This window comes from Bombyx mandarina, chromosome 11 (assembly GCF_030267445.1).
Source record: "Bombyx mandarina strain Sakado chromosome 11, ASM3026744v2".
Taxonomy (NCBI): domain Eukaryota; kingdom Metazoa; phylum Arthropoda; class Insecta; order Lepidoptera; family Bombycidae; genus Bombyx; species Bombyx mandarina.
Window position 1 is genome coordinate 7,365,346 of NC_143218.1, and position 21,190 is coordinate 7,386,535.

The 21,190-nt window shown below is 34.3% G+C and overlaps 2 protein-coding genes and 2 long non-coding RNA genes across 6 annotated transcripts in view; 2 read left to right on the forward strand and 2 right to left on the reverse strand.

Annotated features, from left to right (window-relative positions):
* Positions 1-12,539, reverse strand: part of SPoCk (secretory pathway calcium atpase) — a 50,453-nt gene extending 37,914 nt beyond the window's left edge. Inside the window, exons 1-2 of one of the 3 annotated variants that reach the window (XM_089730846.1) lie at positions 12,151-12,539; positions 821-913 (exon numbers count right to left, since the gene is read on the reverse strand). In XM_089730846.1, the coding sequence (XP_089586972.1) occupies positions 821-913; positions 12,151-12,246 (189 nt within the window). In that variant the 5' untranslated portion in view covers positions 12,247-12,539. Of the gene's footprint in view, positions 1-820; positions 914-5,233; positions 5,412-9,003; positions 9,197-12,150 lie in introns of those variants that run through there. The other 2 variants (XM_028173382.2, XM_028173383.2) reach the window with 2 other exon arrangements.
* Positions 12,540-12,608: 69 nt separating this feature from the next.
* On the forward strand, positions 12,609-14,592 carry LOC149501994 (uncharacterized). Its single transcript, XR_016323767.1, has 2 exons — positions 12,609-12,908; positions 13,728-14,592. It is a non-coding gene; the product is annotated as an uncharacterized LOC149501994 (long non-coding RNA).
* Positions 14,584-18,157, reverse strand: ND-24 (NADH dehydrogenase ubiquinone). The gene is made up of 7 exons (XM_028173314.2): positions 17,999-18,157; positions 17,751-17,876; positions 17,079-17,269; positions 16,389-16,536; positions 15,730-15,789; positions 15,219-15,295; positions 14,584-14,736 (listed from the first exon to the last, which is right to left on the reverse strand). Exons 1-7 carry the CDS (start codon positions 18,032-18,034, stop codon positions 14,637-14,639), a joined length of 738 nt encoding a protein of 245 aa, XP_028029115.2. The 5' UTR covers positions 18,035-18,157; the 3' UTR covers positions 14,584-14,636.
* Positions 15,703-17,744, forward strand: LOC149501995 (uncharacterized). The gene is made up of 3 exons (XR_016323765.1): positions 15,703-15,835; positions 16,582-16,687; positions 17,351-17,744. It is a non-coding gene; the product is annotated as an uncharacterized LOC149501995 (long non-coding RNA).
* Positions 18,158-21,190: the final 3,033 nt, after the last annotated feature.

Below are 21,190 nucleotides of genomic sequence, written 5' to 3' on the forward strand. Positions count from 1 at the left end.
TTGAGTATGCGAACCCATTTGCACAGCAGCTGCTAAGTTTGCGAATGAATGTTTGACGGCCCTTCACATGCGCGCAAACATTCGTACAATGTACGAATATTTGCCCGCATGTGAGTGGCCGGCATAATAAGTACCTGTTAATTAAGCCACCGGTTCATCATTTTGTACCTACAATCTCTAATTGGGCAAATGGGATATCATTTTCAAAAAGATATATTTTCTCTGGTATATATTAAGCCATCGAACTCGTACGATTTTTTATCTATATATTAATACGTGAAGCAAAAACTTTGTATCCCTTTTTACGAAAATTGCGCGGACGGAGGAGTATGAAATTTCCCACACTTATATAGAATATAGAGAAGGAGTGCAGAATGCTAATATTTTTTTTAATTATGCATTAATAATACATTAAATCAATAAAAAAAACATCACACACACTACCATGTTGTATTTGACACAGACACATATATAAACTCGGTTTATTGTCAAACTTTTGTTATTGCTTAAAGTCTGTGGTCAAATTGAGAATAGGTTAATATTGTTTATCTTTAATATTATTTGTCTATAGTGTAGTTTAGGCGAAATATCTGATTATAGAAGTGTTCAAACTTATTTCAATTAAATATAGTCAAATTTCGACTACTGCGGGACCACTAGTTATAATAGATTTGCAACAACTCAGCAGTTGTGTTTACCATTTTGAAGTATCCGTTACTTAATAGGTTCCCCCGGAGCACATAGGTTCCCCCGGAGCACTCATAATTATGCAATTACATATGTAACATAGTTCGGTTCTTCTTAAAAACTTAGTTCTTACCTCCTCCCATGTCAGTATGGAGCTCTCGACTGCGCTGATCCACATGTCGCCAGCGCCTTCGATCACCCCGTGTCGTCCACCCTCTTCGGAATGCTGAAACAAGTGTGAAAACTCTTTAGACCTTAGTTTACTCAGAGTTCATACGAATCGCTCTCGTGATTTAAACACTATCGCGTTGTAATTTCGTACTAATAAAACGTACGATGTTTAGAAAAATATTGTGTGCATTGCTATTTAAATAATAAAAATTAATTTAATGTATACATATGACATTATGCTTTTAGTGGGTGTATTTAAGTTACGATATTTTGTCCTTTATAATTAGAGTATTGATGATTTTAATATGATTAATAATAAAAATTAATTTAATGTGTACAAATGACATTATGCTTTTAGTGGGTGTATTTAAGTTACGATATTTTGTCCTTTATAATTAGAGTATTGAAGATTTTAATATGATTAATAATAAAAATTAACTTAATGTGTACAAATTACATTATGCTTTTAGTGGGTGTATTTAAGTTACGATATTTTGTCGTTTATAATTAGAGTATTGAAGATTTTAATATAATTATATAGATTTGTAGGTTCATATAATATATGTTTAGTTCATTTGAACGTAGTTAATTCGATTACGTTGAAACTTAATTCAGTTAGCGTATTGATTTGAAAGAAGAGTTTTGGGTGAGCATCGTCAAAGTAAAATAGATAAAAAGAGAAGGCGGGGAGGTTAGTTTTAAGATTTTTTTTTTTTGTTTTTAATATTCAAGTACTACAGAGGCGAGTGACGGGCATTTCGAAAATGCTTTTGAAAATTGCTTTTAATGTTTTTTTTTTTGTCGTTTTATTTTATTTTTCTTTAACGCCAACTACGCTCTACTTCTTTACGCTTTCGTCTTCCACACAAACAAGCAAAGTGACTCTATAGCAAGGAATGTGGTATAGAATATCACACAAAGGATTCAATGATTTCTAAAGAAAGATATAATAATAAAAAATTTAAACACCATTATGTTTTAAAAGTTTGTTTGTACACTCAGATTTATATTTATCTACATAGAAGATAACATATACGACGTCTGATAATTAGCGAAGCGGCACACATTGCCCGATAATGCTAGAAGGAACTGCCACGCTTTTACATAAGCCGAAGTTGTTTAATTATTTAGCATTTTGCCGAAAGGATAAAACAGGATCGAAAACGCTACTCAATTCTAATTTGTAGGATAGTCGGGCAGACGATAAGCTTGCGACCTTGTTACATTCATAAGCCCGAATTAGTTCTTGTATAAAGAATAGGATGACCGACCATAAAAAAGTTTTGAAGTCTTGCACTAAAGGTTAAGACTGGCTGTATGCGCATCGAAGCAATCGACTTATGTCGGTGTTCGAATTCCGCATAAAGGTAGATTATGAGAGATACATACATAAAAAATGTTTAAGAATCGCTTCCACGGTGAAGGTAACATCTCTAAATATAGCATTATAGTCAAAGAGGGTAGGTACCACTAAGCTGTCTATTTTCGAGCAGTAACACTTCTTAGTGTCAAGAGTAGGCCAATCGTCATAGAAAACAATTGAGTTTGAGACGGAACCATCTCCCGGGGTCTCGTTAGGCCCCGACACCTCTTTGGCATCGGGGCACTTAGGGAAACATGAAAAATCCAGTTTTAGTACATCATAATGGACCTTTTTTTCCCCTACTTATGTTGATAGCCTTGAGAGGCTATATCAGTATTACCCTAGCGTGTAGGTGAGCTCTCGGGGCTTAGACCGGAGATGTTACTAACACTGGCCCTGGCAAGAGCAGTGCTTCGCAGAATCTACTACCGGATCGGAAACGCGACCCACTGACATGATCCGGCGAGAAACTCAGTGGACTGTGTCTATGGGTGAATTTACTCCCAAGCGACGTGTTCGGCGAGGAATAATGGACCAAAAACGTGTCGTAAAACATGAATATCCAAGACGGTTTAAAATCATTAACCGCACTCGCCAAGCAGACCGCCAGACAGCTGTACAAACTAGCTCGGAGCGAACGGAGTATTATAATAGTATTCAAACTTTTCGATTCTGTTTAATTAAAGTTTTCCAACATTTCCATAATTATTTCAAAACATAGATAGACAAACATAATAATTGGGAGTTTTTTTTACATCTATTTTAATTTTAATATGCTTGGATTTATTATTTATTTGTATTTATTTTAGGTTTAATTGTTGTTCATGTACATTTTTATTGCTACTCTAATTAGTGTTAGCAAATTTATATTTTCATGAATGCTATATTTTCTTGTAATGTAGCATGAGGTAGTAAATGAAACATTCATTAATATTTTAACAAAATTTGTATCAATAATCAAAATAACTTTATTGGCTTAAAAAGCCTGTCTAAATGTTTGATAGGCTGTGCGTATTAATTAAGGCGACGTGTTAGTTTGTTGCAAGAACAGTAAATAGTAAACATAAGGGTTAGGTGACTGACCTTCGGTATTCAATTTAAAGGAGAGAAATCGCAATTCGATTCACAACCAAACTAGCTAAAGGCTAAACTATTTTAATAGTCCGAGAGGCCCAGTAAAGAATGCGCAATGTATTACTTCAACACATTGTAAGTACTTGTCTGTGGGAAGAAAATGAAGAAACTTGCGTGCGCCGAAAAGCAATGCGCACACAGCTGCACTAATCCAGCCGTCTGCAATTGAGTATGCAATTACGAAAAGAGCACATGTCACATATTTTGTCAAATACGTTTTTTCATATATATGTAGTTTTAAGGCTTACCTACACCCATTTTATTATAATTCCAGTAATTTTCAATTGCTAATTAACACTAAAATATATCTCAATAGTTAATATTTAAAATTTTACACTGCTGTAGAAAATAATCTGTTTTTTTTTCATTTCCTGAACATTTTACATTTTCAGAGATGTGCCTTTTCGAAATTGCATATTCAATTAATTTGACGTACAGTCGATACGCATCTAAGTCTAGCCGCACATACACCCATGATATTGTCAATATTATTGTATGTGTGCGACCCGTATTTTGGTATTGATCAATTGTGTTGTGGATTTCTAGAAATTTTGATTTTCTTGCGGCAATGTCGGGGGAGGCCAATAATATTGTCATGTGCGGACTCGCTACAGTATTTTAGTAGAGGGAGACCAAAGTCCTCCTCTTCTTCCAATTTTTGTTTTTATTTTTTTATTCCAAAGATGGGTGGACGAGCTCACAGTCCACCTGGTGTTAAGTGGTTACCGGAGCCCATAGGCATCTATAACGTAAATACCGCCCCCTACCTTATGATAAGAGTTCTACGATCTCAATATAGTTACAACGGCTGCCCAGCCCTTCAAACCGAAACGCATTACTGCTTCACGGCTGATATAGGCAGGGTGGTGGTACCTAACCGTGCGAGCTCCACCACTCCGATTCCACGAAACAAACCTGCCCTGATAATAGAACTTACTGTGGTCGTGTGTCGAATCAAACACGCAAGTGGCACGACCGATTCATTCACACACAGCTGACAAATGTTATTTATTAATGATAAATAAAAATTTACGATAAATTACTATCAAACAATGAAGTGGAACAATTGCATTATTTTTTATCACCGTTCATTTTTATTTCACATTTATTTAATCAGTGTTTATTTTATTTCAGTTCGTTTACTTAAGACTCGTCGTTAGTTTGAATACATATCGTTAAAACTATTATTATTATTCGGTTTCAAGGAAAATAAATACCTTTCAATTGTAATTAAATTTTTTATTCATTTTGAATTCTTTAATTGACTCGATTAGTTATATCGCAATCCTATGCCTGTGAGGGAATAATCAATAAATAAACGGTGATAGACAATGTTTCCGATTGCGATGGACATTTTTGACTAAACGCAATGTATACATTTAAAAATAAGCTGTGTGCTTAGTGAGTTTTTTAACGTTTTCGATAGCGAAAAAGTTAACTCAAATTTGTATGCAGTTGGAATAGCGCCCCTAGCGGCAAACGTAGGCAAACGTTCCAGCTCCACACTGGGGACGTCCGCAATTGTCTTCACTCTAGCGACTCTAGTACGGTTAACGAAATATAAAATGGTAAAAACGATATACTTGCTTGGCTAAACTAAATGAACGTTGTTCTCCTTTAAGTCGAAGATGAGTCAACATCGGCGGTAATGCTTTCTGATGGGCACATATCAACGGTGCTATAATAAGAATTAACATTGATTTTTTTACAGTACGCGATGACAATTATTATATCTTTTAATGAGAAATATTGTTCAAAAACTTAATATTAAAAAGTATATTATGTTTATATCTTTTCAAAACTCTTTACATTATCAAGGTATCGCTGAAAACAAATACACTATTTATAGAAATAATTTTAACTGAACAAACACATTACCTTTCTAAATAGCCTCCTTAAGAAATAATTTAAAATCAGTAAACGCATTATTGAAAACGTATTCAATGTTCACAGTCTTTAATCGATTAAACTATTCGTGTCACGTCGCGACATTTTTTTTTTACAAAAAGCGCACGTCCGCCCCTTACCGCTTCGAGAGAGCGACTGAACTTCACTGAACTTATCTAACATTGCGAATTGCGATTATAAATTAAACATGCTGTTTATCGAATAACGTACATACAGGCTGTTGAGAGATTTTTTACAATATTTTATTTGTGCCTGTCCTATAATCACTCTGGTCCGATGGCTAGTTTTTTTTTTGTTTGCCTGCCTATGCTAGTAACTTCGAGAGGGTATTCTAGCTTTACAGGACGTGTGGGTGAGCTCACGGGGTTCAGCCTTGCAAATTTGCTAAATACTAGCCTCAGCAAGGCAGATGACTCGGATAACCATATTATAGTATAGGGACTTACACCTAAAAGCGAAATAAAGTGTCCCTTCGTAAAAAGGTTACACTACAAAACTTGCATACGCACCGTCATGACCGTAGTGTTCGGTCACGCGGCCCGCACCAACTTGAAACCTCTTCAAGTCATTCAATCCCGTTTTTGCAGGATAGACGTCGGAGCACCATGGTTCCTAAGGAACGTGGATCACCATGATGACCTGGAGCTTGACTCAGTCAGTAAGTATCTATAGTCGGCATCATTGCGCCACTTTGAGAAGGCGGTACGACATGAAAACCCTCTTATCGTGGCCGCCGGTAATTACATACCCGATCCTGTGGACCGAATGGTAGATAGTCGACGTCGCCCTAAGCACGTCATTACGGATCCTCCTGATCCATTAACAGTGCTTTTAGGTACCTCAAGCACCGGTCACCGTCCTCGCCGAACCCGTCGCTTGCGACGAAGGGATCGACGAGTAAATTTACCCAGACATAGCCCACTGAGTTTCTCGTCTAATCTTCTCAGTAGGTCGCGTTTCCGATCCGGTGGTAGATTCTGCGAAGCATTGCTCTTACTAGGGCCAGTGTTAGCAACACTCCCGGTTTGAGCCCCGTGAGCTCACCTACACGTCAAGGAGAAGCTGAAATAGCCTCTCAAGGCTATCAGCATAGGTAGGAAAAAACAACCTGTATAAGAAAGTCCCAGAGATTTTTAACAAGTACCTACAGAACATCAGTGGGCACTCAATAAATACAATCTCAAAGTCTACATGGAATTGAAAACAGATTATGGTTGCCGATTGTGTGTGTGCAACGTCACACCCATATCATGAGATACATATCTTCGGCATTTATAAAAATCATTACATTTTTCAGTCGTAATGTGTGCAATGTCTTGGATAAGTTTAGATGACATTTCGCGCCGAAAACAATAGTGCGCTCATATCGTTTTGTACTAGACTTCTCGAAACGGCGGAAAGTTGAAGTCGTCGTGGCCTAAAGTATAAGATGCCAGGTGCATTAGTGTCAAGCGACGCACCGGGGTTCGAATCCCGCAGACAGGGTACCAATTTTTCTAATGAAATATGTACTTAACAATTGTTCACGATTGACTTTCACGGTGAAGGAATAAACATTCAAATGTGTAATGTGTAATCTCTATATATAAAAATGAATTGCTGTTCGTTAGTCTCGCTAAAACTCGAGAACGGCTGAACTGATTTGGGTAATTTTGGTCTTGAATTATTTGTGGAAGTCCAGAGAAGGTTTAAAAGGTAGATAAATATGAAAATGCTGGGAATTAAATAAAAATAACAATTTTGTTTTTCCTTTGATGTGTTCCCCGTCGGTCTTTTATTTATTGATTGAGGCACTACGAAGTCTGCCGGGTCAGCTAGTGTGTAATAAAAATGAAACGCGCAAAATCATAATTAATGTAATGGTGGTACCTGGTGGTAGGACTTCTTGTGAGTCGGCATGGGTAGGTACCACCACCCTCCCTATTTTTGCCGTGAAGCAGTAATGCGTTTCGGTTTGAAGTGTGGGGCAGCAGTTGTACTGTTAGAACTGAGACCTTAGAACTCATGTCTCAAGGTAGGTGGCGGCATTTACGTTGTAGACGTCTATTATGGGCTCCGGTGACCACTTAACATCAGGTGGGTTGTGAGCTCGTCCACCCTACTAAACAATAAGAGAAAATAAAAAATAAAAATTTATAAAGGATGAAAGAGCATTTACTTTTTTCTTAAATTTTTTTAATCATGTGTATGAGTTAATAAACTCATGACCCTAATAGGGATTCAATAGTTCAACCAGTCCAAGTCCAGTAGACATTAAAAGTATAAGTGTTTGACTCTAATGATCTTATTGGCTGATGAATTAAGCTTCACATTTCAAGTTTAACTTAAGATATGAAGTCTAAATCTCAGTTGTATTATATAGCAACTGTCCAGAATGGATTTCTGCTTTGCAGCAAAAAAGTGCATGGTTATGTTACCTACATATACAGACACACACTATGCTCTACCATGACCCTACCACCAGCAAAAAGCAAAAAAAAGAATCATATTTATCATTGTTATGTTAATCTTCATGTCTGTCATGTGTAAATTTTTTTTTTATTATTTATTGACATTTAAGTTTAATTGTGTGACTATGAAGGCTAGTCGCTACTCATGATTAAAATTTACGAACCTTAAGATTAAGATCACCTAAGATTAAGTTGCAACATAATATTGATCAAGTTTATATTAGATTTTTTTTTATAAGTTAGCTGATTATGACTTTGAATAATGTATATGTGTTGCAAGTGTTCCATAAAAATAAAATTTTATATCTCAATCAAATTTAGAGTACCTATTGATTAATTTGCAATTTTAAACTCACAGAGAACTATAACCATAGAAACTGATATACTATTATAATATATATTATTATGATAATAGTCTAACAGACTTCAACAGATATAATTTTAAATTTAAACTTTATTTTCTGAACAAACAAACTCTCCTGAGGTTTGCAAGTTAAAGTTTTATCAATCTGCACAGAAGGTACTTGTTCTCCTTTTTACATATTTTAGTAGATATTGAAATTGAAAAGGCAATACTAACATTCAGTTAGTATTGCCTTTTCAATTTCTAATGAGATAAGAAGATTTGAAACATTTCTGTTCTTTTTCTGTTGAAATACTTTGTTCATTCAAATGCATTCAATTTGTACTTAGTAATTGTGTTATTTTAATTGATTTGCTTGGAATTAATTTTCTTTGGAAAATTTAGTTTTTATTAATATTTAAATAATTATTGTAAGTAATTGTAATTTAAGAATACCCTTTATTTTGAATCAGCAATTCATTTAAAGCAAACAATTTGAATAATTGGATAAAGTATTTTTACATAAATTGAAAGTGATCTTTTTGTGGCAGTCCGCGGCGTATTATTATTTATTAATTATGTCAAACGAAAGATTGTTGTACTTTCACACAATTAAAACATAATGAAAGTGAAATCTCCTTGATGTTAATTTTTGTCAACATTTTCATTCTCAAATCATGAATACGTAGCAATGTTCAATAATCATGATCATTTTTATTTAAAGTAAGCGATTTAAGGGATTTTTCTTTCAATACAACGTATCGATCAACAGCAAAGTAACCAACTAGTATAAATCTTCAGATAATTCTTCCAAAATATAGTACCCGCGTCATCGTCTTTTTTCACCTAGCATGTACTAGAACACTCTCCACTAATGACTAACACCTACAAATCAATAATATCAAGTCTTAACAAACAAAATCGATAATTTCAACAAAGCAACTCACCACACTAGCGGTGTCTTGGCTGCCTAGCGAGTGCTTATCCGTTTCTTTACCAATGGTTTCTTTAGAAAAAGGTTCATATTTACGTGTCGGACTATTTCTCATTGTTCACACACACAATGCCTAAAGATTTAGGCCCCGATAGACATTTTTTCCCAGAAAAGACGACACGAATCAACGAGAAAGAGAAGTCTACTGAAATATGTCAAGCAAGTGACATCTCCTATCAAGTTAATTTTTTTTTTTTGCGTCGTTAAATGTACAGACACAGAAAACATAGCCCATGCAGCTATATATTTTGTAACGAAGTTTGAAGTAATGCCTGATCTTGGGAAAGCGAAATGGAAGGAATGAAATATAAAAAGAGAAATACTGTTGGTGTCGGATAAGATGAGAAGATATATGCTGGGAACTTATTAAAACTTCAAAGATTTTTTTGTTTAAAAATTTACGTCCAGTTATGTTTTTTCATTTTCGTACATGCGCATTCACAAATATTAAACAATTAATATGCCACTGTTAATAAACTGAGTATCAAAACATTGAATCGATTAAACAATTTACAAATTGTCATTCCTCACATTTTCAGCCAATAAATCTAACAGTAACAGTACCTACCTAATAATAAACTATTCCATATCGAGTTATAAGCGTCCACAAAGCTATAAACGAAAAAGCAAGTACTTGCCTTTCCATCAGTGGTACCAGATTATTTATGTTAATCAGTCTATACAAACAATCCTTGCACCAATGAATAAAGCAATTGTATATTTTCTTATAGTGAACAACTAAAAAACATCCACTAATACGTACTTACAATTATCATGATTACCATCTAATTGTAAAATATGCCAGAAGATCTAATGTGAGAAACTAATATTGTCTACTACTATTTTAGCCTGTCTATATCTTCATTGTGATTTCTTACCTCAACATAGCCCAATTAAAATAGAATTGAATTTTCATTCTCTCCTTCCTCCTTCCATTCATTCCTATAAAGGTAGGTAAAAGTATATTCTAAGCTATATACATTTTGAGAAGGCGACACGACACGAAAACCCTCTTGTTGTGTCCGCCGAAATTTACATACCCGATCCTGTGAAATCAATGGTAAACAGTCGACATCGCCCTAAACACGTCATTACGGATCCTCCCGATCCATTAACGGTGCTTTTAGGTACCTCAAGCACTGGTCACCCTCCTCGCTGAGCCCGTCGCTTGCGACGAAGGACTCGGGGACTAAATTAACCCATAGACACACAGACTTGAGTTTCTCGTCGGATCATCTCAGTGGGTCGCGTTTCCGATCTGGTGGTAGATTCTGCGAAGCACTGCTCTTGCTAGGACCAATGTTAGCAACACGTCCGGTTTGAGCTCCGAGAGGTCACCTACACGCTAGTATGAAGCTGAAATAGCTTGTCAAGGCTATGAGCAGTAGCATAAAAAACAAAGAGCTAACTAACTAAAACTTTTAATTGCTTAAACCATCGCAAAACTATTTCAAAATCGATTGCGGTAGGTAGCAGTATCGAAAAGACAAAATAAATGTCAGATGTGATTTACTATTACTTTAAGATCACTTTAGTCTACCCATGATGAGATAATAGGTCTTATAAGCATTACATACCGGTAAAATGGGGCGATTAGGGATTGACAGGCGAATCGGGAAAAAACCGGGAAAATCTTTCGACGCTCAATATAAGTTTTATATTCGTTGCAAAATCTTCCATTTTTTGTAGTTTAATAGTAGAATGTTGAAAGTTCACAAAACAACTCTGAATATGCATGATAATAGCTGCTAACTTATAAAAAATCGCGTTTCAAATTAACTTCCTGTGGTGGTCATTAATTTAGTGCTAGAAACTTTGCTCTCTTTTATTTATTTGATAATAATAGAAGACGAATATGATTTATAAACGTTATTTAGTGTTTGAACCAGCATATATATTAAAGGTAAGTCTCAGTTGTTATTGGTTTTAATGTATTTGATTAAATAAAAATACATGTAAAAATCTGTTGTTTTTGGGGATATTGGGGACGTCTTAGGTACAAATAACAACGAAAAAGGGGTCAATTGGGATGAGAATACGTGAAATGGAAACGACCTAAGTATAAATAGGTACAGGTTTGTAGGGTTGTCTATGTAGTTATAACAATATTTTTTAAATTTGTTGGTAAAAATCTGGTTTATTCGAAGCGAAATTGGGAATAAGTCTTTATTTGAAATAGATAAGCAATTTAATATAAGTAAGTCGATTTTGCAGAGACATGTAACAAGATCAATGAAATCTCAAGGTGGACAAAAATGTCTAAGTAATACATAATAAAATATTTAATATTTGTTCAGAGTGGGGGTATTCATCTGATTAATCCATGGAATAACCGACACACCTAATCTCTTAACCCAGATAGAAATATCAGCACTGTCGATTGCACCTATAATTGAGGTGATGTCTGCCATGTACTTTTGTCAGATTTTCAATTTTTTTTATTGATGATCACTTTGTTGGTGCAACTAAATAAATAAATAAATTAAAACTATATATAAAAATAAAAGTAGTGCCAACCCTAGGAAATTTCTCATTTCGTCCCAATTAACCGCAATTTTCGGGTAAATAGGGATCACACCTATTTTTGCATTTTTTGCTTAAACTGGAATGCTAGTTGCATAATTTTAAATTAGACAATAAAGATGCCCCCAAGACTCAATCATTTTGATCCTGATATAGCATTATATACATCAACAACTACCTTAAAATTGCTCATAAAGTTGGAATTTGTCCCTAATCGCCCCATTTTACGGTACTAAAATAATTAAAAACTTAATAAAAATAACCTTTAATATTCTGCTATTTTTTTGAAATGGCTGTTTTCAGTTCTTGCGTGCTTGGTGATCAAGAATTATAGAAAAGACAGAGTTTATGTGAAAAAATATCAAAATTAAAAGTTACATAATTATCTGAATAAAATTTGGTCTTCCATTCTGTGCTCAGAATTAATTTATACTCTAGCTACATTTTGTCACAACGATGATTGATGACATTGACCAAGTAAGTTAAAGTCTGACAAACTCTTTGACATTGATGACGTGGTTTATCACGGTATAATGTCTATTGAAATGAAAACAATCAGAAATGTTAAAAAGCTTACATATCCATAATCTTTGGAGTCCGTATCCCACAGCTCTATTTTTGTGTATTCTTTGATTTCCCTGTTCGGCACATTTTTGTATTGTTTGCGGTTCATTTAAAATGCTTTTAGAGCACTTTATTGGTATTGAGTTCGACACTAGTTATCCAATTTTTAACCCAATTTTACACTGAATGTTAAATTAAAGTAATGTTTAAAACGTTCACTACTTCAATAAACTATTAACTAAAAATTCACTGGATCAACCACTACCATACACTTCATTTAATCTTAAATATGAATGAATAAGCACGTATTCATTATTATAAACATGGAAAATCTGTATTTAGTAGCTAATTTTCAAAACTACATAAGGTTTGACGTCAAAATGCCACGATTAATACATTGAAAATGTGATTTTACGTAGCGTGTAAAAGCGCGCATGGAGTTATCATTATCGCTGCAACGGTGATAAACAGATTTCGTGGTTTATCTACGTTCTTACTAACTTTGGGCTTCATTGAAAATGGCTTGTATTTATGAAAAAAATATATTTAAAAATACAGGTAGATGATGTCACAACCCAAATATTATCATGAAAATAAAGGAAAATGAATAAAATGTGAAATTTTCATATTTTTGGTAACTGAACATCTAAATATCACCGTAAATGTTCTTAATTAATTATCAAATTCAAATCATAGCACTAAAAATCAATGAAGGAAAGGAAGGAAATGACACACCAAAAGAAGAAACAGAAATATTTCTTTCTATGATAGGTACGTTACGATGGATGTATACTACTTACTGGATAATTATGGCCGTTTTCCAATTACAGCACAAGAGCGCATTATGCTCAACTAAGCTTCAGCATAATTCGGCATTGTGCGTCACTGAGTCGCATTATGCTCTGTAATTGGAAAACTACCATTGCCGCATAATGCGCTCTTGTGCTCTAATTGGAAAACGGCCTATATAACCCAAAGCGGATTGAAATGCAGCCGGTCGTAAAATGTATGCCAGGGATTTGGCGTATGTAGTATGTTAAGTGGATATACTTCAAGGAAAAAAGAACAAGAAGCTAGCATGAATGATTTTAAGCGATTATCGGAGCCCATAGATATCTAATTTAAGCACGATTGAAGTCTGTTACAATTAGAGGTTCCCTTCTTAGCAGAGATATCATATAAATCTTAGCAGAGATATCAGCACGGCCCCTATCCATCGATGCGGCCAGTACATAATAGATCAAAATAGGAATGAGGGCTCTAAACAAAACTATTGTTTAAAAAAGAGGTGATCATTTTGAATAAATGAAAAGCAGTGGAAGTTCAAAGATAGGATCACAGTGTTTGCGGAACGGTTTTTATAGTTATGAAAATAAGAAATCACAATCATCCTAGTAAGTCGTTGACAGACGCCACAACGTCACTAACAGTCCTAATGAAATACGTGAGATCAATTTTGGTTAAAAACCGGAATGCACATTGAAGATCATTGAAAAAACGAGTTGCAATAATGTCTCAAGATCCTGCTCCTAAAACTCTTTTATGTGTTCAATTTATTTTATAGCATCTAATGAAACTCGATACTCGCAGGAATACCAGAAATTTTGAACGCCTTGTGTTGACCGGTAAAATCGAGGGAAAAAGTCTCAGGGGTAGAGTCCCAAACGATGGTCGGACCAAATAGCGGAGGAACTGAAAATACTTGTCAGCGACGCACCTGTAGCTTGTCTTGTCTGTACCTTTGGGGAAGGTACAGAACGGGATCGATGGAGACAGCTAGTCGCACCGATTGAAGAGAGAGAGAGAGAGAGAGAGAAACTCGATGCTGATGATAATTTTTAAGGTAAAAACTTTGTAAGTACGTCAGTTAGAGAGGATCGTTCCTGAAGACGAAACAAATATAAAGAGTTTCCTTTAACGTAAACGAAAACGTAACATGGGACGCCCCGTGGCTTGGTGATACGATGACATCCGAAGCGTGGTTGGCAAGAGGTGAATAAGGAGAGCCGAAGTGGACGACTGTGAGCTACAAAAAAAAAATAAGTACACCAATAATTATAATCTTATTAAAAAAAAAATGTTCACGGGACCCTAATATATAAATAGTTTACAAATCAATACCTACAATAATACATTCGATAAATTTTAAGACTAACTGCACGTCACTATTGACAATACAGAACACCAATTTGCTCCATCAAAGGCACTGAAGTATGAAATTCAAATGTAATTACTATTAATACGAGACTTCATGAGTGGACAAACGTGAAAACGGCCATCATAGCGTGCCGGTAGAATAATGATGATGAATGAATGGAAAACAATATTTCTATAAAAACACTTTTTGTTTTAATGAGTTGGGATTTCATGTTTATCTTTATGTATAATATCGTTCATACCACTGGCAGATACCTCAAAATTTTACGTACTTAAATAAAACAGAAGCTCACTAACATGATTTATTTAAATAATTCCTATTTACACAAGACAACACCAGATTTACGCCTTGAGTGCATCTTGTACTCCGAAGCCAGGCCCTGTGGGTTCTTCAGTCAGCGAGGTCAATCCTCCGAGAGGCTCGGACGCGAATCTTCCACTCCTGAAATTACATGGACGTAAAAAAATAAAAAACTTCATTAGTTTGTTCCATGTTAAGAAATTGTCATAGACAATTAAACAATATTTAGACACTCTCACACTCTCTAGACGTGAGATCAAACTGTTAATTTCATTGGCAAAAAAGGAAATGCATGTTTGATTTGCAGTAATAAACCAGTTAGCATATTACACAGGCTCACAACATGCTGGAGACTCGCATGTCAATAATAGGTTACGAGGCCAACTTAATGATACTTAATGCTATTTATTAAGCTGTGGTATGACATATCAAATTTTATATTTTTTTAATATTTTAAAATACTTAATACCTTATGATCCTAGCACAATTTTAACACTATCCACACTGTCATACATAAAAATAATTGTTTCTAGTGTGTATTCAATAGTTCATATGAATCAATTATCACACACCAGAAGTGGGTTACAGATTGTCAGTATCTAAAATATGAGAAATTGAAATACCTGGGCCCAGGTTTGGGTTTCTCGTCCTTCTTTAATTTGCTGATAATTTCTTTTGTATCTTCTACAGACAGGTCCTCCTGTAACAAAACATTTCATTTATTAAGAAGTCTCTTTTTTTTATTAAAAAACCCTGTAAATGTTTAATGTTCTATTTGTGGAAAGAATTTGCTTCATTGTGACTTAAACTCAATGCAATTTGACGAAGAAAAATATCAGTCAGAAAACGAAACTAAAAAGATGCAGACATATTATAACTCTCTGGGATTTAACTTGCAAGAGAATAAGACAATCTACTTCTAGAGGCTTCATTCCTACGTGTGTGAAATGCGTTACACATGATTTTTATATGCGTTATACAAATATTTTAAACAATTTACATATGATAATCTAAAGTAATGTATATACATGAATGAATATACATTACTTTAGATTTTTGAAATGTTTGATCAAGGATATAAGAATTTATATCAGTAATTTTTTAATTTACTTGCAGATAAATATAATAACTTACATAGTAATCATCATTGACTTGTATCATTGGGGCGTTCACACAAGCTCCCAAACATTCAACCTGAAATAAATAAGTAATGTGAAATGAATCTCAAAGCACATTAACAGTGAGTAACTGTAATATCTTTTAAAATTGTATTTATATCATATTTCCAATTATAGACATCAGTAACAAGCTAACAACTGTCAGTACTTAGAATTTTGTATTATGGACATACTTTATGTTAGGTAAGCTAAAACGAAAAATCAAATACACCATTAATGTAGGCTCATTGGTGTATTAAGCAATAAATGTCTGCATAGTCAATTCTATCCTATCTTTCTTGGTCTAGAATCTAAGCTAAATTAGTTTGTTATTTTTTTAACGAAAAACAATATAATATTTCCTTAGGGAAACGATTTTATTAAATTAGATTAGATATTTAATATAAAATTTCAAATACATTCTTCTTTTCAAAGCTTTCAAATTTAATATGCATCTGATGATGGCCATGCAATGACTGTGGTCCATGGACTGTGTATTCTCTCTACTGCTTTCAAGTATTTATAACATATTTAACAATCTAATGTAAAATTATTTTTAACCTTAGTATTATTATGTGTCATGTTGTTGTATAAGTCACTATGCTGTTTCAAAAGAAATGACAATTTGGTACGAACCTCTGAAACGGAAAACTTTCCACAAGGACTGTTGCCTCCAACCTCACAGTTTGTTTCCTGTTTAATTGCATTCAATATGGCATCAGAGCCTCGAAGCCAGCAAGGGGTAGTTGTACATACTTGGACATGGTATTTACCAATTGGTCGTCTGTAATAGTTAATAATTCTGATAATTTTTTTATTGCTTGGACAGGTAACTGAGACCATAACCCCCCTCATGTTAATGAACCCATACACATCACAAAATTGACGCTGTTAATCTTTAAGGGCTTCAGAAAGCACTTAACACCAAGCGTAACGTGAGTTCTTTTTTTTTTGGAAAAAAAAAATTGGTAGAAAAATTTAAAAATATCTATGAACTGTATATATTGTCTATGCACGTAACGCACCTTTAGAATTATAAAGACCCAACTCAAAAAATGTGTTTTTTGGAAAACATCGATTAAAGTTCTCAATCCGAAAAAACGTAGAGGAAGGGGACGGAGTGAAGGAGACTGATGGATAGCTTTGTCCCTTTATAAGCTACTACTGATCATTTGATTACTAAGAATCACTGAAAAGTGTCGTGCTAGATCCGTTGTTTGAATTAAAAGACGAAATCCAAAAATTTCAATATGGGTCTCTATAATTCTAAAGGTGCTTATAATATTTAAATAGTAAATAATATAGCTTTTAATAGCTAATATTTACCTTATGAACATTGTGTAAAATGTAGCTACTTCATAAACTCTCATTTTTGGAAGATTTAAGATCTCAGCCACCTTGTGCATAGCTGAGATCGGTAGCCAGCCTCCACTCTGTCGTTGTGCCAGATCCAGTAAAGGAATCATGGCACCTCGCTTGTGACCTTCAGGGTAAATGGCCAACAAAGCCTCTACTCTCTGGAAAACAAAAATTAATATTGATGTATTTGAATTCAAAAAAACATACCATTTTATTTTTATTTTTAATATTTTTGCCAGATGTCAGACGCTCCATCTGTTGTTATGTGCTTATGCGGTACCTATAGCTATGGCATTGTGTAGCACTTAACTGAAAATGTGTCTCCAAGTCACAATATCAATGGTTAAATTCTTTTGAGAAATAATGGTACATGGCATTATTAAGATGGCAATATTATTGAATTCAGATTTGAATGATTTCTTCAAGTTTTGTTAAGTTTTCATTTGAACTAAGACAATATAATTAAAAAGAAAAAAAATTTAGAATTTTTTAAAATTGGAATACCTTTTTTTATCTAATTCTATTTAACTTAGATAAAATTATAACTATTTATTAGAATACTAAAAATCGTCTTTTATTTTTATTTTCAATTGTCAGAAGATTCAAATTCAGATCCAGCAATAACAAATGAAGGCACACCTTTTGATTGGCCTGCGAGAACTCAAAGGGAATGCTCGGGTTGTCCTCAGGAGTGTCTCGGTGGACAAATAGACTGTCATGTTGCCTTGATGCTGTGGTCTGAATTGACCTAGAGGATATACGCCACTGAAATCAAAAACGATCACTTTTTTCAGTAGAAAAATAGGTATCACAAACGTCAAAACAATAATTATATAACCCTGTTATATCCAAAGTTTATGTATAATTGTGAGTGAAATTTTACCTACCAAGCCCTGTACTCCAGTCCTGAGGCTGGATAACATTTTTTTGATTGTATTCTAATTTGCTATAAAAGTTATTGCGAAACACTGTTCGCGAACAGATTCGTTTTGCTCACAACTTCAGCTCAAACTTCGTATCTCACTCATTCTACTGTGCGTTCTAAAACCAGTACATACCTACCATTATTGTTTTGTCAAATATTTGTATTTAGTAATATTAAGTCATGACCAACTTGACTTTAAAGTAAAAAATAGTGTAATAACACGCAGTTATGAGAATTTGCTTAAGTTATCATTATTGTTTGAAATTTACTAACATATTTTAGAATCTTGTGAGCCGTGAAACCTGGGTGGCGAGTTTATTCTAAACGTACGCAACCAATGATTGGCTAACTTCAGACTCAACAAAGCCCCTGCGTACTATTTTAGCAAAATAACTCAAAACTAAAATTGCATTACGATTAAATGCTTCCGAACTCTTTTGTAAAAAAAATTGTTACTTAACGCATTACCTTTGTGCGAAAAATATCTTGATCGGAAATATGTGAAGTATTTGATACACAATATTAATGGTTTTTTTTTATGATTGATGGATCACTGGTGGCCCGGAGGCCTTTCCAGTTTCACCAGGACAGGGGTATTAATGTTCTGCAGCCGAGAAGACTATACCAAATATAACGTAAAATTACAAAATGTAATCCAAGTTGACTGATTCAATTCTTAATGATAATTCGTTCCCGGGCAATTGAACAAAAAAAAAAATTATTAGTGGCAGGAAAACAAAAAAAAAGTTTAAAAAAGTTAAATCCAACGTTTAATTTTCAATCGTTTTAATGCAATAGTCAGCAAGATTTTTCTAGCCTTATGAAAGCGCCGGTAAGACATACACGAACCAAAGATTTTTTTATTGCTAAGAAGGGTGGACGAGCTCACAGCTCATTTAGTGCAAAGTGGCTACCGGTGCCACTGACATTAACAACGTCAATATCGCCACCCACGTTGAGACGTGAATTCGAAGTCTCACTTTAACAGTACTTCCTTTCAATGCATTAATACTTGACAACAGAATAATGTAGAAGTAATGTTGCCTCCCGATCCACTAACGATGCTTTTAGGTACCCCAAGGACCGGTCATCGTCCTCGTCGAAGCCGTCGCTTGCGATGAAGGGCTCGGCGAGTAAATTAACCCACAGACAGCCCACTGAGTTTCTCGCCGGATGTTCTCAGTGGGTTGCGTTTCCGATCCGGTAGTAGATTCTGCGAAGCACGGCTCTTACTAGGGTTCGTGTTAGCAATATCGTCAAGTTTGAGCCCCGTGAGCTCACCTACTAGCCCAGCGATGGTCTCTCTAGACTGTCAACTTAGAGGTAGGAAAAAAAAGTAATGTTTTGGAGAAATCAATCTACACATATAAAGTCGATGTGTGTGTATGTTCCTTAGACGCCTAAAATGCTGGACCAATTTCGATGAAATTTTCAAGAAATCTTTAAATTGGCTTAGCGGGAGACCATGTGAAGTTTGTTAGCGATTAAATCAAAGATCGACGAGCAAACAAGCAAAGATTAATATGTTTTAAATTCGTAAATATGTGTTTTTTAATCCCATAAAAATTCATTTATTTTCATAAGTGATTCTTATCCACCTGATGGTTATCTAGAAAGATCGGTATTAACGATAAGACCGCACATTGTACTTTTTTTATTTAATATTTTGCATCTTTATTTTTGTGTACTTTATAGCACATTCTCTCTCTTTCTCTAAAAAAAATTAAACCCATAAATGTTTCACATTTAGTTACTTAACTGTACCACATATGAATGTGCAATAGAAAAGCTTGTCGCGATATTAACTTGTCTAAAATTGATTTTTATTATATGTTCGTTAGACATGTTAGGTACTAAGTCTGCACATTTCATTTAACGCGTCATTGTTGCATAGTCCATTACTTGTTCATTAAGTACAGTCTAATTCTTTGGAAAGGAGACCTCCTAGCGATTTGATTCTAATTAAGGCCACGTACGTCTGGACAGTTGATAATACAATAGAAAAGACATAGAATATTGCAATATGCATCTTGTGTTCCTTGTATAAAACATCATTTGTTCAGCCATTTTTTTTTTATAAATATTTTTACTAACAATCACGCCACGTTAACTGGTCCCGTGATAAGTTCGTAAAGAACTTGTGTTACAGGTGTGCCATTGTTGTGACCGATATTCGATATTTATGTAGGTATGTATAGCGAATAACGAATATCGATTTTCGTGCCCGTGAACGTAGGACTGTTCTTTCTTCATTCAGAATCCTGAGAGCAGATCAGACCCTGATCACACTTAGAATGGGTTATCATAACTGAATATCTCTACTGCTAATATGTTTATTTTCTGTACTGCTAATAATTCAGATTTCGTTAGTCTAGAGTCTAGACCCAACCCTGAGTACAGGAACCACGGTAGAACTTAAAACCGTGGATCGTTGAGGAAATCTAGAGTTAATCTGCCGATTCAGGCCATGCTAACCATACAAAAACAATTGTCTTAAAATTTGAACCAACATGTAAGACAAGAAGTGGCTCTGAATTAGCTTGCAAAATTTGACCTATACAAACATAGAGACAGTTAATGCAAGTTAATTAAAGCTTTTCTAATGTATTTTTACGCTTTATTGGAATGAAATTATTAGAACCCCAACGTACCCCGTACATTAACAATGATAAGAAGAAAAAATATTTAAGATCTTAATTGAAAACAGTAGTTATTAATGGTATGATAGATACGCTGATTTAAGATCATGCTTATAAAAAAAAATGTATCCATCTATTATTTGGTTATATACAGCATAATATACAGCATAATTTTCATAATTTTATACAGAATGACATTGTTAGTTAATACATAATATTTCAATATTATAAAATATTTTAATTCTCTAAGTTAAATCGATGCGATAGAGGAGAACGATGATACTTAAGTTGTCATTTTGCTACGAAAAAGTAAAAAACTATTAATAAAAGTTTGCTTCCATAAACGTTGTAATGACAGTCATTTTAAAATCCACACAAATTTCTCCCTGAGTTCATAATGGAGGCTTGTTTAATACTTATATGAAAAAAATCAGTATTTAGGTATCAATGTGAAACGTAATAATCCAGATTCATACATATACACATACAAAGGCTACATGTATGTAGACAATGTA

Excerpts from the sequence above, each read along its gene's own strand:
- ND-24 (XM_028173314.2), bottom strand. The coding sequence starts at position 18,034 with ATGTTATCCAGCCTCAGGACTGGAGTACAGGGCTTG. Across the intron at positions 17,270-17,750 it reads TCTCGCAGGCCAATCAAAAG|AGAGTAGAGGCTTTGTTGGC; the intron begins GTGTGCCTTCAT and ends TTTGTTTTCCAG. Across the intron at positions 15,790-16,388 it reads GAAAGTTTTCCGTTTCAGAG|GTTGAATGTTTGGGAGCTTG; the intron begins GTTCGTACCAAA and ends TATTTATTTCAG.